At 49.5% G+C, this 16393-nt stretch overlaps 2 protein-coding genes across 5 annotated transcripts; one reads left to right on the top strand and one right to left on the bottom strand.

Annotated features, from left to right (window-relative positions):
* Positions 1 to 296: 296 nt before the first annotated feature.
* Positions 297 to 6231, bottom strand: WDR53 (WD repeat domain 53). 4 transcript variants are annotated; one of them, XM_053952222.1, is made up of 4 exons: positions 6147 to 6231; positions 5732 to 5886; positions 4050 to 4541; positions 297 to 1555 (listed from the first exon to the last, which is right to left on the bottom strand). In XM_053952222.1, the coding sequence occupies exons 3-4, from the start codon at positions 4524 to 4526 to the stop codon at positions 968 to 970; spliced, it is 1065 nt and encodes a 354-aa protein (XP_053808197.1). In that variant the 5' UTR covers positions 4527 to 4541; positions 5732 to 5886; positions 6147 to 6231; the 3' UTR covers positions 297 to 967. The 4 variants fall into 4 exon arrangements, with proteins under 4 accessions (XP_053808197.1, XP_053808200.1, XP_053808198.1 ...); XM_053952225.1 differs by lacking the exon at positions 5732 to 5886; XM_053952223.1 differs by lacking the exons at positions 5732 to 5886; positions 6147 to 6231 and adding an exon at positions 5413 to 5493.
* FBXO45 (F-box protein 45) lies at positions 5624 to 10685 on the top strand. Its single transcript, XM_053952227.1, has 3 exons — positions 5624 to 5899; positions 6161 to 6517; positions 8156 to 10685. Exons 1-3 carry the CDS (start codon positions 5624 to 5626, stop codon positions 8339 to 8341), a joined length of 819 nt encoding a protein of 272 aa, XP_053808202.1. The 3' UTR covers positions 8342 to 10685.
* The last annotated feature ends 5708 nt before the right edge of the window (positions 10686 to 16393 follow it).

The raw sequence follows: 16393 nt of genomic DNA, 5'->3' as shown, positions 1-16393 counted from the left end.
TTTGTAAAGAGTTATTTGCTCACTTCATGGGAAATCCAGCATGAACTGAACATGTTCAGAGCTGTAACATTTCCACTTAGGTCTTCCTACCTTCAATTTACAAATGAAGGGAAACTTCTAGCAAAGCCAAGTTCTGCTCATTGTGTTTCAAACCTTTAGGAAGACAGGAAGTATTTGGGTAAGGAGAAGCTGTGCCTTTGGCCCTTCATATTCACCCTGTGATGGGGGTAAATAAACTTTTTGACACAATTTTGTGTGAGTCTGGCACTATTCGAGTGAGTCTAAGGACAAGGGAACAGTGAGAGAGAAAGCATTTATTAAGCCAAGTGTAATAGTTCTTTTTCCCTGGGATACACAACTGACAGCTGACCCAGCAAACAGGTGTAACAGTTCCTCTGCTCCTTCTTTTGCTGCAGTGAAAAAATCAGTTGGCAACCACAGGGAAACTAATTTGATTACTCGTTAACTGATGCATCTAGTCTATGCAGCTGCTGATAGAGTGATGAAAACCAGATTCCACCATGACCAGTTCAAGCCAACTGGGACACAGCTTCATGGGAGAAGTCACACAGGGCACTGCAGCAGCCCAAACCACATAGGGCTGAGCCAATGACAGCCCTGCTACTGTTCAGCAGCCTCACTTAGCATTGTGGGTGTCTCCTGAGCACTAATTTTCTCCTCCAGCCTTAATTACGTCAGCTTAGCCAGGAACTAATGTTACCCCTAAATATAGAGACCCGTTTTACTTAAATCCAAGCAGCAAACTGCCAACCCTGCAAGAGAGAGTGGCTGTGAACATAACAGCCACAAGGAACCAGCACGAGGCCAGGGACATCACGAGTGCACAGCAAATCCCTTTCCCTTCCCAGGGACCCAGAGGGGTTCACTGTCCAGTTCACTGTCAGTGGATGTAACTGGCTCTGAGAAGTGGTTTTATTCCCCAGACTTCTGTAAGCACCTGGGTGCCTTAAGGTTCTGGCAACGGATAGGCTGATACCGAGCTGGTCTGGTCAGCAACCAACACTCTCCTGGAGCCCTTGATCTCTGTGCACGAGAGCCAGTTCACCTTCTCTCCGTGCTCAATGCTGAGCTTTGGCACAACTCCAGGGTGTTCATTTGAGGCTGCTTTGTTGAGCTTCCCATCTTTCCTGCTGGAAGCAGCTGCTTGGGCCTTCTTCCTGTGCAGAGATTTTGCTGGACTTTTTTGCTGCTTCCCAACGTTGCTGCTGACATCCCAGAGCAAGACTTTCCCATCGTTTCCTCCAGACAACAACTGGTATGCCTCAGGCATAAAGAGCACCTGCGAGACTCCCAAGCTGTGAGCCTGGAACTCCAGCTCACGTTCAAACCTGGCACCGGTGACTCGGAATATTCGGACTTTACCGTCCTGAGCTCCGCAGCCGAAGACGTTGCCGCAAGAGGCGACGGACAGGGAATGTGCGAGCGGCGGGTTGAAGAACTGCCCGGCTGACTGTGGGCTCTCTTCCTGCATGTCACACTCCTGCAGGTTCGTGGTCCACAAGGGACGAACCTTCTGCAGGTTCCACAGCATCACCTGGAAAAAAAACAATAGGATGAATCTATTTGTGTGTTTTACTTCAAATTGCATCTTTAATAGTAAAATAAGCAACCACACTTCTTCTCATAGCAGAGCAAAGGCTGTGCGTGACTCCAAGAGGTGTAAGGCGTGTGGTTAAACTTGCCCTAATAAATGTAGCAAATCTTTCTGGCCTGCTTTCCAAAGCCCCACCACCAGACGCTGCAGTCAATGACTCAGACCTTTAGACCATGGAAGAGATGCAAACACTGCCCTAAAAGCTTTTGCATTCATTTCAGCAGTAGTAATCATGATGTACTGCACATCAATAATTGAGAAGGAGGGACACAGAAACCCTAGCAGTGAACAGAGATCCTTATCATTCTGGATTTCTGTCTCTGCTACTTGGCCTATAATAGTCACTTCCATGAACGTGTCTGAAAAATGGGACAGCAAAAGGCAAACAGCAGTTGAGGCTGTGGTTTTTAAACAGGCATATTTGAAATTATTTTTATATCCAGTGAGTAGATCTAGTTTGTGCTATGGAGTAGGGTATGCTTTACCTACTGAGATGGGGCAGGTCATGCTTTTAGACTTCCTTTTCCAATGCCACCCCACCTCCAAGCCCCCAGTGAAGAATCCCGTGTCTCTTGTACAGCAGTTCAAGCACTACAGATTTATATTGAGCCAATTAAAAATAATGCTCTCAAGAGGACTGAGATCAATTCAGATCCTTTTGTAGGATCTGAATCGACTATGAGCATTCTCAAGGCCAACAGATTGAAAAGCCCAAGTCAGTCTAATGCAGCACTGGTGGACTGTTTGCTTCATAAAGCTAAGCTTCAATTTGTTAATAAATATATTCCTTCAGTAGTAATCACCGATAAGAAGTACCAGAGTCTTTAAATTTAGTTCACAAAAGAGCCTGGCTCTGCATTTCTGGGATCCAAATCACACTAAAACATCTGAAATATATTTCCTGTCACTTTCCTGTTTCAGTTACTGCTGTTGCTGCTGCACTAAAACTACTTCCACAACTGTGATTTACTGTAAATCAGAGGGGCTGGGTGATGCTTACAGAAAATACTCCTGTTTTCATCACAAACAGCACTGCAACAACCTGATGAATCCATCAACTGCTGAAGAGTTTTCTGCAAACTAAGTTTTTTCTGTCCTCATGGCATTTTCCCTGCTTTATTGGAACTCCTGAAAGAACTCCAGCAACCTGAATTTCAATTCTCATCAGCCATGGCTTCCCCGAGGGTTTGACAAGCCCAGAACATGTTCTGTAGCGCTCATAACTTGTCCAAAGGCATGGTGCAGCACAGGGCTTCAGAGTTCTGCAGCTAAGCTCCCCTTTGGGAAATGATGTATCTTAAATGCAGCCTCAATGCAGAATGATGCTCTTTTCACTGTACAAAGTCACACTAACTAAATCCTGTTTTGGGATACTGACTTTCACCTAAAAAAACAACTTGCTGAGCTACAATAAATGAAACTAATACTAAAAAGTCACAAAAAAAAAATCAGCTCCGTTGTACCTAGTTGTACATAAATGTTTACAATTCTGATAAAAAGTTTCTAGACACAAGCTTGTGTATCTGCATTTTAGGGACCAGAATTAAGCCAGCTGAGGGACTGAGTGTTTACTCCTCCCAAACAGGATCTATCATCATGGCTTTAACACAGAAAAATACAGTTTATACTAAGTATCAGCATGTACTTGCTCTAATGGGTTGTGAGATGTACGTTGGTTTCAAGAACACAGGGTGAAACTGCTCAAACGTGTCACACAAACTTCACCCTGACACCGCTGGAACCACAGAAACCTTCGAGAAGCGACAGTTTTCATATCAGGCTAAACCAGGAATGTGGTCAGACCTCAACCACTGGAAAGAAATTACTGAAAAATACCTGTTCTGGGCTTAACTCCCAGCATGGTTCTTCTCAGAATGCAAGGACAAAGTTTCCTCTTGATGAGGATAGAAAAGTTTTAAAAGGCAAAGAATATTTAATGCTTCCAAGATGCTAACAGAACAAAGGATAAATTATACAAATCACTTGTCCTCACAGTGATATGTTCCACTTGGAAAGATGCTGCTCTACCTGCCTGCCTCAAGCACTGTGACTTTTCCTCACCATCCTTTGCATCTTATCTGCAGCCACAACTGATCCCTAGGGGCAGCTGCTGGTTTTGCTCAGTCCAACAAAGAGCAAATACAGCACAAGTGAGCTTTGCAGTGTATTCTGATTTCCCCTCACCCCACTCACTTTTGAATTGTAAATGTTAAGGAAGATAAAAACAGGGGCAGAAGCTGCTGAGTGGAACATAGCACAGACAGCCCCAACACTTAGGTTTTGGGCTAAAACTACTTCAGAATAGTGAGGGAGCTTTCCAGTGACTGCAGGCTGAACACCTTCGTGCTCGGTGAAAGTCTGCGGCTGCTTCACTACACAGGTGGGTAATTACCGTTTCACTTCATTAATAACCGTGCACATGCATGCAAATCACCTGCATGTCCAGTCCACAAGAAACCAGGCTTTGAGGCCGCTGAGGTCGGAAGGCAACAGACGAGCAGATGTTGGAGTGTCTCAAGGACCGGCTGACTTTCTTGCTTTCCAAGTCCACAACCTTTATGGCCCCCGAGTCATCCGCCGCAGCCAGGAAGCTGTCGGTGTCGTTCACCGAGAGGCAGTTGATCTCCTCCTCGTTCACGTGGAAGCGCTGCAGGGGCTCCTGGAGGGAGCGGACATCCAGCACGCTGATGGTTTCTCCGTGGGAGGTGTACAGCGTGCTGGGCCGGCGGGCGGAGAACACCACCGAGGTCACGTCCTCCGCCTGCGGGAGCCGCAGCTGAGCCACGGGCGAGCCTCCCCCATCCCAGAGCGCCAGCTCGCCCCGCTCCGCGCCGGAGGCCACCAGCCCTTCCGCGCTCGCGTTCAGGCACAGGACAGAGGAGGAATGCCCACCGTCCCACTTAACTGCCATGCTTCAGGGACACCCCTGAAACAAACAAAAACAAGCCCTGAACTGAGGTGGTTGTTCATCTCATGACAGCAGAACTTATCAAGCAAGAAGATCATCCTGAAACTTCAGTGTGCAGTTAAAATGGGAACCTCGGCAGCTCAGGACAGCCCAGTACCCAAGTGGAGCTTTCGCAAAAACAACGACGACAACAGGCACAGCCGGGGTGCTGACCGGTCTTTTCCAAGCTAAATAACACAATGAGACTTTTAAAAAGAAGTATTACTAATTTAAAACAGGTTGCAACATATTTAATTGGCTCTCAGAGCACACCCATGTGCTCACCAACCTTAACCCTCCCTGGTGTGACTGCCCGCAGCAGCCTGTATCACGGCACTGCTTAGGGAAACACATCAGCAGAAAATTAAGTGAAGGGCGAAAAAGGGCAGCACAAAAGTGTTGGAGGGACTGGGACGCCGCGGAGAAAAGGAGAGAGGCACACGGGGCTTGTGTGACAGCCCAGCAGCCGCTTCGCTGCCCTAAGGTCCGTGCATTTATTTAACCACCGGGCAACAAACGGCTTGTTTCTGGTGGTTTTACCTTCTTTTTTTTTTTTTTTTTTCTTTTACCACGTTTACGTTTTCCATGTGATTTTTGTTGACCCAGATCTAAAGAGCAGCCAGAGCCCATTCATTCCACCAGAGGAACTTCGGTCTTGGCGATCAAAAAACACTACAGAGAGGGCCGATACCTTCCCCGCAGCTCGCATCGGGGCAGACTCGCGGCCGCCGGTCCCCGGGGGCCCCAGGTGAGTCGTACCCCGCCAACCCCGGGCCCTGCGGCAGCTCGGTCCGACCGCCCCCCGGCCCGTCCCGGGGGCTTCGGGAGGCGCGGGGGCCCCAGCTCTCACCTCAGCTCCCCTCAGCTCCGCCGCGCTCCCCTCGCCGCCCCCGGGCTCCGCTCGGCTCCGCCGCCGCCCCCGCCCCTCGCCGGCCCCCCGCGCCCGCCGCGCACGCGCGGGGCGGTGCCCGCGGCCGAGATGGCGGCGCCGCGCGCCCCCGCGCCGTGAGGCCTCGGGCGGCCCCGGCGACACCGGGCGGGCGAGGGGAGCGCGGGGGGCGATGGCGGCGGGGCCCGGCCCCGGGCCCGGCCCCGGGGCGGCCGCGGCGTCGTGGGGAGGGCCGGGCTGGCGGCTGCCGGGGCGGGTGCTGGAGCTGGTGTTCTCGTACCTGGAGCTGCGGGAGCTGCGGAGCTGCGCGCTGGTCTGCAAGCTGTGGCACCGCGTCCTGCACGGCGACGAGAACAGCGAGGTGTGGCGCAGCCTGGCCGCCCGCTGCCTGGCCGAGGAGGCCCTGCGCACCGACATCCTCTGCAACGTGCCCACCTACAAGGGCAAGGTGAGGCCGGGACCCCCCGAGCGGCGGGGGCGCCCCCCACCCCGCCGGGACACCCCCTTCACCGCCTCCCCGGGCGCCTGGGGACACCCCCGCAGCCCTCCGGCCCACCCGCCATTGGAAACGAAGGGGGCGGGAGGCTGGGAAACACGACAGGGTTTTATCTCCTAGAACCACAATGGTTCGGGTCGGAAGGGACACCTCCCAGTAGACCAGGCTGCTCCGAGCCCCGTCCATCTCCCCCACCCACCTTCTCTCGCCCAGGTCCGTGCCTTCCACCACGCCTTCAGCACCAACGACTGCTCGAGGAACGTCTACATCAAGAAGAACGGCTTCACGCTGCACCGCAACCCCATCGCGCAGAGCACGGACGGGGCGCGCACCAAGATCGGCTTCAGCGAGGGCCGGCACGCCTGGGAGGTGTGGTGGGAGGGCCCGCTGGGCACCGTGGCCGTCATCGGCATCGCCACCAAGCGCGCGGCCATGCAGTGCCAGGGCTACGTGGCCCTGCTGGGCAGCGACGACCAGAGTTGGGGCTGGAACCTGGTGGACAATAACTTGCTGCATAACGGGGAGGTGAACGGCAGCTTCCCCCAGTGCAATAACGCGCCCAAATACCAGGTGAGGGGGCTTGGCGTGGGCTGGGGGGTGCTGGCCATCCCTCGCTGTCCCGGCTGGCTGCTGAATTGCTCCTAAGTGACTCTCAAAGGTCTCTTTGCCTTCTCTGCAGAAGGCAAATGATTCTACCTCGTGAGCCTTTTCCCCCCTTCATTTACTGCTTCCAGAGGCTGCACCTGTCTGGTGTTCAGTGCACCTGACCCTGGGTTGTTCCCACGCTTTAGTCTCAAACACTGAGTGTGAAACCTGTACCGTGGGTGTCTGCGTAGACATCGTGGTGCTTTTTGGAATAAAACCTGAAAAGACTGTTGTAGCTTTCTGAAGTAGTGGCTTGCCCCACAGCAAGGTGAGTGTCTGAGGGCTTGTACCCCTTTGTTGTCTGGCAGGGTGAGCTGAAGTTAGTGCTTAGGTGAGAGTCTTCCTGAAAAAACCTGCAGCAGTGCTGGTTGCTGCTGCTTTGCTCACCGGCCACCTTCCCGTGGGTGACATTTCTTATCTGGAATCTGATGTTCAGATAACTTCAGGGTATTAAAGAGCAGAGGCCACCCAACCTTTTTGTCCTTAAAGAAGTGCTTGTCTTGTCATTCTGTCTGCTCACACAGCTGGATTTGCTCATGTTACAACTTAAACTGGATCATTGTAATTTCCGTCTCATATTCAGAGAATGGGTTAGAAGTGACTTTAAAAATAATCCAGTCTGACCCCCAGTGCTGTGGCTTTGTACTGGCTTACATTTCACTTGTGGGTGAAGATCTGTGTAGTACCTTGCATCTGATATTCCTAAATTTTGTGTGAAAGTTCAAATCAGTGATCCTTTGGTGTATTTTGTGTTTATTAAGACTTGTGCAGTGATCTGCTCATAGAAAATGCGCTTACAGGAAACACATGTGTGTGTTAGTGTTGGCTAGAGGAAATTCCCAGTGCTGGGGCTGGCTGGAGAAGAGTCAGGAGTTTCAGTGTGGTGCCTGCTCTGCTTGTGGCTGTTGTCTGGGACTTTCATTGATGTCTGAAATAACGTGTGCTTTATAAATGCAGGGAGCTCTGGGCCTGCCTGGATCCAAGGCTCCTGCTGTGGTCAGTGCTGGTTTCACTTGTGTGTGTGTATGTAGATACTTTCAGTTTACACTTTGTACTGAAATTTCCTTTTACCTTGGTGAGGGAACACCTCTGTCAGCGACAGCACCTGCATATTAATCTATTCTGGGATTTTTTTGTAGGTGGCACTTGTCTTTCTTAAACCCATTGTCTTTAAAAATGGTCCTCACAGAGCAGTTGCTGCTCAGCGGTGGCAGCAGCTGAACACAGAGTTCAGGTAACTTGGAGCCCATTGCAAAGATTCCAAAGCTCTGCAGTATTTCCAAAGCACACAGCACATAGTGCCTGCTGTCAGTGCTCTCACAGGTTCATATGGGAAGGATCATGTTTATTATCATAAACAGGTGGTGGATGCAGGCTGTCTTGCTTCAGATCATGGTGAAATAGAGAAATTCCTGTCATAAGAGCAATCAGTCATGAGACACAGGACAGCCCTGCTTTAAAATTCTCTGCTGTGTTACTCTTTGCATTATTTTTGTTTCCATCTGAACGTGCTGACTCTCTCTGTGTGTTATTTTTACTCTTTCCTCCTGTCTCTGTTTCCAGATAGGTGAAAGGATTCGAGTTATCCTGGACATGGAAGACAAAACGTTAGCGTTTGAGAGGGGCTATGAGTTCTTGGGAGTTGCCTTCAGAGGACTGCCAAAAGTTTGCCTGTATCCAGCAGTGTCTGCTGTGTATGGTAACACAGAAGTGACTTTGGTCTACCTGGGAAAGCCTCTGGATGGATGACATGGATTGTTCCATTGGGACGTCGAGACGTGGATGGTTGGGAGGAGAAATCTGCATGTTGGTTAGAGGGAAACGTGTGTTAGAGGAAAAAAAGAACAAAAAAAGTGTGGGTGTGTGTCCAAGAGCCATCGAGGGAACCACATGGAGTTTGGAAACGGAGGACCAGCCGTACTTCAGAAATTGTGTTACATTTCCTCTTTCTACCAGGCCAGAAAAATCCTCAGGGCTGCAGTTGGTTGAGTGGGAAGCTGACACATGCATGTCGCAACAGATTTTATTGCTAAAATGGCAGTGTGACCTCAAACATTTAAGAAAGGACTTGATACAAAAATGCTTGAGGAAATTACCCTGGGATTTGTAAGTGGCGTGTTTTGTGAGAGACTCCCATTTCCAAACTGCTTGTTCCTTCCTTCCTTCCTTCCTTCCTTCCTTCCCTCCTTGGGGCCAGCGTGGGGGCTGGAGCAGAGCGGGGCTGCTGGGGGTATTTACAGTTTTTAGTGTCCTGAGAGGCATGGTCTGTGCAACTGCCCTTCTCTGGTATAACCATACAACACGTGTGCAGCTATTTTTAAGTGTATTTTAAGGATTGTATATAAAGAAAACATTGAAAAGAACAGTTAAAAGAAAGGGTTTGCTTTATTCTAACTGGGACAGAATTTCTTAAAGGGAAAAAATCACCCCCTCCCTGGCACCAGAGCACACACCTGGGACAGGTGTACAGCCTTCATGTCAGTGCAGTTCTGTTGTAATGTGTTTTGGGATGCTCTTGTGGAGTGCGGTGCTACTTTGGGTTGTTTCCTGTGAAAGTTTCCGTGGCTTCAGTGACAGGTTTGTTCTCTGTACGAAACAAAAACGTTTTCCCCACGAGTTTCCTTTCACCAGAACTCGCGCTCCCCTCGGGGAAGGAAGGCTGAGCACAGCACTGAGCCTGCCTTCCTCTCCATGTCAAAAATGCCACCTTTTCAAAGCATTCTCTCACTTGCTAATCACTCTTGTGAGATGTCTCAACATAATGTGGAAGGAGCATTGGGCTGCTGCAACCAGACCTTACTTTCAGCTTCAGTGGCTTTATAAAGCTCTAAGGCTTGCCTGAACCTTTCTCAACTGGATCAAATCCCCCAGTACCCCAACATTCACCTGCCCAGGACTAGTAAAACTCTCACCAGCCCTTTGATGGGGATTCTGGATCACATTCAATGTTTGTGCTCTTCACTGATTCTCTCAAAGCAATGTCCAGACCCCCCAGGTGTGTCCGTGTGCTGGCTTGTGCAGGCTGGGAAGGTGCCAGGTGTAGTGAGGAGGGAATTCCTGGTGAAACCTCTTTCCTGTGAGGCTGGAAGGTCTGTAGGGAGCCCTAGGAGGTCCTTTAACAGGACAGGAAGGCTGTGAGACCCCTGGCTGGCTCGTGACTCTGGTTTTGTGCTGGTTGGCATCTCCCAGGGCTGCCTGGTCTGTTTCAGAGCTGCTTTTTGGAGAGGGAGAAGGAAATGTTTATACAACCTGGTTTTGCTTGTTTGTTTTTTTTTTTGTTTTTTTTTTTTTTCTGTTTTGTGCTAGAGAATGTGAGTTGCTTGGTATCAGACACTGGCAATTCTCTGAGCTTGGAAGAAAGAGGAATTCCTCTTGAGCTGTTGCTCATCCCCTTCCCTGTTCCTCAAGGAAGTGAGCGAGGCTTTGCCTTGGGAGTGCTTTTGGCTTGGTAGATGACCAGGTTCTGCCCTGGAACTGTGTAAGTTGTTACCCATTTAAAGGATTTAAAAGTATTTATTTGTTTTGTGTGTTCATTGCTGAAAGGCAAATCAAGGTCTGTTCCTCTTGCTGCACCAGACAGAATGTGCTGTGAGCAATGGAGGTGTTTTAGGTGGTGCTGAGAACAGCCAAATAAAGGCTGTGGAACGGGCATCCAAGTACCCAGACAAATCTGTTACAGGCATTGATTGTACTGGACTGTAAAGTGTCTGCAGAGCAGAACCGTGGGGCATAGAGTTGGGGATAAAGGAAACAAAAGCCTGCCCAGTTTAAGAAAATAAATAGTCCCCAGAATGAATGTATTCTCAGTGCAGTCCTGAAAGATGCAACCTCTGTGGTTGTCCATGATCCAGTTAGAGGCAAGGAAACCCTGAGAATTCCAAGGAGTTTTAATCACAAATTCAGATTGATTCCCATTCTTCAGACTGCATCTTGCCCTCTAAATAATTTCCCTCTAAATCAGAAATGCTGAAAGTTGAACATTCCTTAAGGGTGGGTTTGGGTGGACTCACTTATGTAAGATTATAACTTATTCCTGGAGACCAATGCTGGCTGTACAAAATATTAAAATAAACTCTGCTATCATTCAGAAGGATCTATCGGTGTGGATTGTTGGAATGGCATCTGCAGAATGCCACAGATGGGAAGAAGGGAGCTGCAGTTTGGTGCCCCAAGAGGACAGAGGTGTTTGGACTGTGTGATCTGCTGTGTGACTGCTGGAAAAGAGAGTCTTGAGTGGTTAAGGAGGGCTTGGAAACTCAGGGATCTCATAGCTGTGCTTGGGAAATTGCCTCCTCTGAAACAGGGATGCTCACTCATGACTCTGGGAAAGGCATTCCTGCCTGCTGGAGGCCTCTGGGTTGGAGTTGGGGTGGTCACTGCCCCCACTGCTGCACCGAGGGGTCTCCTTCCCCCTCAGCTTCCTGCTGCTTCCTTAGCTCTCCCTGTGGAAGTTCAATGTTTCACAGTGCTTTTAGGAAGAAGTTCTGTGTGTTTGAGCTCTGAGGCACTTTCCAAGCTCTCTGCACCAAGAGTTTGCTTTGAAACAGTAAATCCTGGCTGACACCTCCTTCAGGAGCAGAGAGGTTTGGTGCTGGTTTGCCAAGAAGGCAGAGTTGTTTTTTTAGCCCGAGGTACCTCAGGGTCAGCTGAGCAGTTGTTTGGGGTATTTTTCCTGCCCTGACAAGGGATTTAAGGGCTTTGCTCAGGGGGAACATCAAGTGTTCACAGCCCCAATAACAGAAATCAGTCAGATTAACAGGTCTTGGCTTTAGAATCTTACAGGATTTTCGGATGAGCATTTTATCTGTCATTTTAATAAAATTCAGAATTCCTTGTGGTTTGAGTGTGCTGTGAAATCTCTTGGGAGCTGAACAGTCAGGCCTCTGTCCCTGTCACCTCTGAGGAGGTGAGGAGCTCGATGTGGTCACTGGTTTGGGGGCAGAGGCTGTTCTTGGCCTTTGCTGGCACCTCGTGCTGGCCCTACGCCGGTTGTGTGACACCTCAGGTGCTGCTGACAAACTGATAAATCAAGATGGGCTGGGAAGCTCCAGCTGGGAAAATGCTTTTATCCCAGCTGAAAGGCTGCAGTGAGTGCACATTTTTGGGAGCCCTGTGTGTGCCTTCCCCTGGCAAAGGCCTCTCGGTCCTGTCCCTCCTGGCCACGTTTCAGGGACAAACCCAGGCAGGAGCAGATGGCCCCGGTGCTGTGGCTGTGCTCTTCCCTGCCTGCCTCCGAATGTGACAGAGAGAAATCCAACTTTTCTCCCTGCTTATCTCTGATCTACATTTCTAAATTCCCTGAGCACACTGGGTGTGTTTCCAGATGGCTGCCTCTATTTTTTTTTCCTCTTCCATTTTCGCTGGGTTGATGACAGCAGCGATGAGTTAAAATAACACTGGGCCTGATCATAGTCTGATCATGCAAAACTGGTTGTTTCAAAGTATTTAAGAGGTGAGCAGCCCTCAGCCATTCCTTAAGCTATGTATTTCCATGTGAATATTTCAGTTTTAACGTGTTATAAATAGCTCTTAGATGTGCAAGTGAATTTTTTTCACTTACTTGCAGTGAAAACTGCATTGTTGAAATTGCACTAAGATCCTTTGTACACTTAAAAAGCAGGTTTTCAGGGGGTTGGCAGTGGTCATGCTTGACTCTGTAAGTGACAGTAGCCCACCTTGTGCTAAAGTATGATTGAAAGAAAAAAAAAGAACGAAGCAGTGGATGAACACAGAAAGTTTTTCCTGCAGTGCTGCTGGACCTGCTAATTCATCCCTTAAGCAGTTTTTTTCCCTACTGGTGGATGAGGCTGTGTGACTACCAAAGGAGCTCTCCCATCTGCCCACAAGAAGGGCAAAGCTGTGGGAGCCTTGACTTGTGCACAAACAAGTGCTGAGTACAATAAATGTTTTAAATGTGGAACCTTCTCCCTTAACAATTACTTCCTGTTCTTTTCAAAAACCAAACCAAACTAAAAACCCTCAACAGAAGTGGATGATGGACATAGAATTTTTTAAAGTTCACTCCTTCATTTGAACCCTGCATCCTGAAATAGGCTGAGCAATATTTGCATTTCAGAAAATGATTTTTAGTGACACCAAACTGAGCCAAAGCTCCAAGATCACCTTAAAGGATTGAAAGGGATTTGAGAGGCTCAAACAAAATGTCAGAGTTGCTGTTCAAGGTCCACTTTTTCCAAGACTTGCTTTTCTTCCCCTCAGGCATTTATAATGAGGAAATAGTGATATCAGCAAAAGATTATTTTTTTTAAATCCATTGTAATTGAAAAAAAAAAAAGAATAGATCAATTGAAAGGGGATTTTGAAATGAAACTCATTGTATATTACAAGTGCTGTTAATTCTTCTGCAATTTTACCAAGTCAGGAATTGAAAGGATTTTCCCTTCATGCCTGCATGGCAGGTGTGGTGTGAGCTACCTGCAGTGGTTTCATGTCTGCTTGATTCATTTTGCCTTTTTTAATCTGGAGCTTCCCTTGCTTAGGAGAACTCAGCCATATCCCATCACTTCTAAACAGCAATCTAAGAGAGTAAACTCTGCCAGCTCCAATATGTGGCTTTATAAAGTGCTGGACAAAGCTTCTAGTAAGGAAATGGATGTTGGCCAAAATGCTTTTTTATTGTATTCAAATACTGCAGGGGTTAACATTTTTTGTGGAATCCAGATTGGTTTGGAAAGGACTCATCCAGTTCCAGCCCCTGTCATGGGCAGGATACCTTTCACTAGACCAGGCTGTACAGCCTTTGCCAGTTGCAAATCACCTTTTGGGTTTCTTTGATGGCTTTTTGTTTGTTTTTCTGTGCTCAGGTGAGAGAGGCCACTTTCCTCACGCCAGGTCCCATCTGACACTGGGCACCTGACCCCTTCTGCAGGGTCTTGTGCAAGAGCAGAGCTGGAGGGTGGGATCTTGCTTTGGAAGCAGCCAAAAGATTTTATCTCAGCTTCAGCATAAGGTTTGATCTATTCCTGGGTAAATAACTGACACGAGCAGAAGTGGATCAGAGTTGGAACATTAGTGGGGCTCAGGAGAGCGTGCAGGATGGAAAGCAGGTGGTTTTTTGTGCCCACCTCACCCCACAGTGCTGTGCAGCTCTGAGATGTGACTCTACTGGCAATGTGAGCTGCTCTTCCCGGCAGGAACGTGGAGAGCAGGAGGGAGATCTGATATTGATCCGTGTGTCTGGCTGAACCTCCCCCCTCCTGCACTCCTGTGCTGATTCAGGCCCCAGACTGGGAGGTGGAACTGCTTTCAGTCCCTCCCAGGGATGGCATTTCGGATACAGCACTGATGTCACCTGTGCTACAGTGGTGTCACGTGTTAGAGTTTGTTTTAAACCCCCACAGAAATATCCTGGCAGTTTTCCTGTTTTCTTACCCAAGACCAAGGGATATGTCCTAAGTGCTAGAGCATGCTCCAACTTCAAACCCAAACCCCACAGACAGGCTTTGTCCCTTGTCCCTCGGGGAACATGCTAGAAATGCAGGGATGCTGTGCCCCATGGCTGAAAACCTGGGAAAAGAGGACTTTGAAAGGTGCATTTGCTTCCAGAAGACCTGCCTGCCAGAGCAGGCTGTGGCACAGGGATGTTGGCCCTTCTGGCCAGAGAGGAAGATGGGTGGGACATGCTGAGCTCTGCAAAGAGCTGAGAGAGTTTCACTTCCCTTTGCGTTCATGACTGAATTACTCACTTCTCTTAAGCAGAACAGCAGCAGAGAGGGGGGACGGTCGGTCGTGGGGCTGCAAGTGGGAGTATTTTTTTTTTTTTTTTTGGTCACAATTTGCATTCCTGAATGATATCACAGCAGTGACTTGTCCAAACCTTCTCCTTCTGGTGACTTACAGCCTCCAGGCTTGAGAGTTTTAGGCTAAAAACCAACAGAGAGGAGGTTCAGATTTGATATTAGGAAGAAATTCTTCCCTCCTGGCACAGGTTTCCCAGAGAAGCTGTGGCTGCCCCATCCCTGGAAATGTTCCAGGCAAAGTTGGACGGGGCTTGGAGCAGCCTGGGATAGTGGAAGGTGTCTCTGTCCATGGCAGGGGTGGGACAAGATGGCCTTTAATGTCCCTTCCCACCCAAACCATTCCATGATTCTATGATAAAAAACTTTGGTTAATGTGCTGGAGTAGCTGGGTCAGGGGCTTTATTGCTTTCAATGGTTTCTTTTATTGTACAGTACAAAAAGGTCAATTTATCCACATGTTTGGCAATCTTATGGGAAAAGCTCGGGCAGCTCCTTCAGCTCTAACTGCAATCAAAGTCCAAACTAGACAAAAGCAACCTGCTTCAGGGGCTATCCAGCCCCTGAGGAGATCAAGGAGGAATCACAGGATGGTTTGGGTTGGAAGAGACGTGGGAGCCCATCCAGTCCCACCCCCTGCCATGGGTAAGGACACCTTCCACTGTCCCAGGCTGCTCCAAGCCCTGTCCAACCTGGCCTGGAACACTTCCAGGGATGGGGCAGCCACAACCACTCTTGACAAAAGATCAGAGGTCTTTCCTGGCTTTGGGCGCTGAGCTCCTGCAGATACCGTTCTCCAGAGCATCTGGACTGTCTGGGATCGCAAGGGAGTGGATGCACTTGGCTTCCAGCTGCTCAGAAATACGAGGTTCTGCTGCTTCAGCATCCAACACATCCTGCTGCAGGCTGTGTTCTGGAGACCAAGTGATCCAGATGTTCTCCTGCTCTCCCAGGAGAAGTTCACCTCGGCCTCGTGGTGGTGGGTCCCGAGGAGCCCCCAAACCCCGGCCTGGGAACGGCAGGAGCGTGAGCCCGGCCACAGGGCAGGGCAGGGCAGGGCAGGGGGAAATGAGATCCCTTCTGCAGCTTTCCCTCTCCAGCCGCTTCCTCCTCATTTACAGGCCGAGCAGGAAGAGCGGTGACCACGGATGGAGCTGCCTGGGCTGGACCTGCCTGAGGGAAGGGAACTGGGTAGAGCTTCACCCCCAGCATGGGGTCTGGGAAGGGGCTGTGGCCGAGCCACTGACCGAGCCAGCTCAGGACAGAGCCCTCTTTTGCTGAATTCAGGGCTGATTGTGGGAATCAGGGTGAAGCAGAGGACAGAGCACCTTGCTCACTGGAAGAGGGACGTGTTAAGCACTGTAAGGCCAGGCCAGAGCTGTTAACAGTGGACTTTAAAACCTGTTGTGTGTGAATATCTGGATGTCCTTACCATGGCTTTACATGTGCAGCAAATGCTCCTAGCAAGGAGAGCGGTTGTTGAGGAAATGAAAAGCATCACCCTTATCTGAGAAACCAAACTGTTAATAAACACATAATAAAGAAAACAACATGAAGATGTTGGTGCTAACTGCAAAAGCTGGGTGAGTTCTGGTGCCTTGCACACCCCTCTGAGGCTTCAGCAGATGGAAGTCCACTCCCTTTGGAGGCAGCTCTCAGAGGCATCCATACCAGTGTTCTGCCAAAAATCCCTCTTCCATTCCCACCCTGTGCCCTCAGGAACATGGGTTTGCTTCCCACTAAATCCTGTTCCTGCCTTTCTTCTGAGTCCCATAGAGGAAATGGGCACCTTTTGGGGACTGAGGGGTCAAAGGTGGGATCTTCTACGAAGTTCTTGCTGTGGGGCTCCTGACTGGTGTTTAGATCCTTGATCAAATGTCCTCCAAGCCCAAAGACATAATTTTCCCAATTGTCTTTGCTGCAGTTCACCTGGATCCCTGTAGGCTTGTTGCATGTTGTCACACAGGGGGATTTCTGCCTCCCCCTCCTCCCTGATCTCCCGCAGCCTCAACTCCTCTGGTGTTGGCAGCCAGCACGATGCTGC

Source organism: Vidua chalybeata, chromosome 10, assembly GCF_026979565.1.
Source record: "Vidua chalybeata isolate OUT-0048 chromosome 10, bVidCha1 merged haplotype, whole genome shotgun sequence".
Lineage (NCBI taxonomy): Eukaryota > Metazoa > Chordata > Aves > Passeriformes > Viduidae > Vidua > Vidua chalybeata.
Note: the sequence above shows the minus strand (reverse complement) of the source record. Positions and strands in the feature narration are given on the sequence as shown.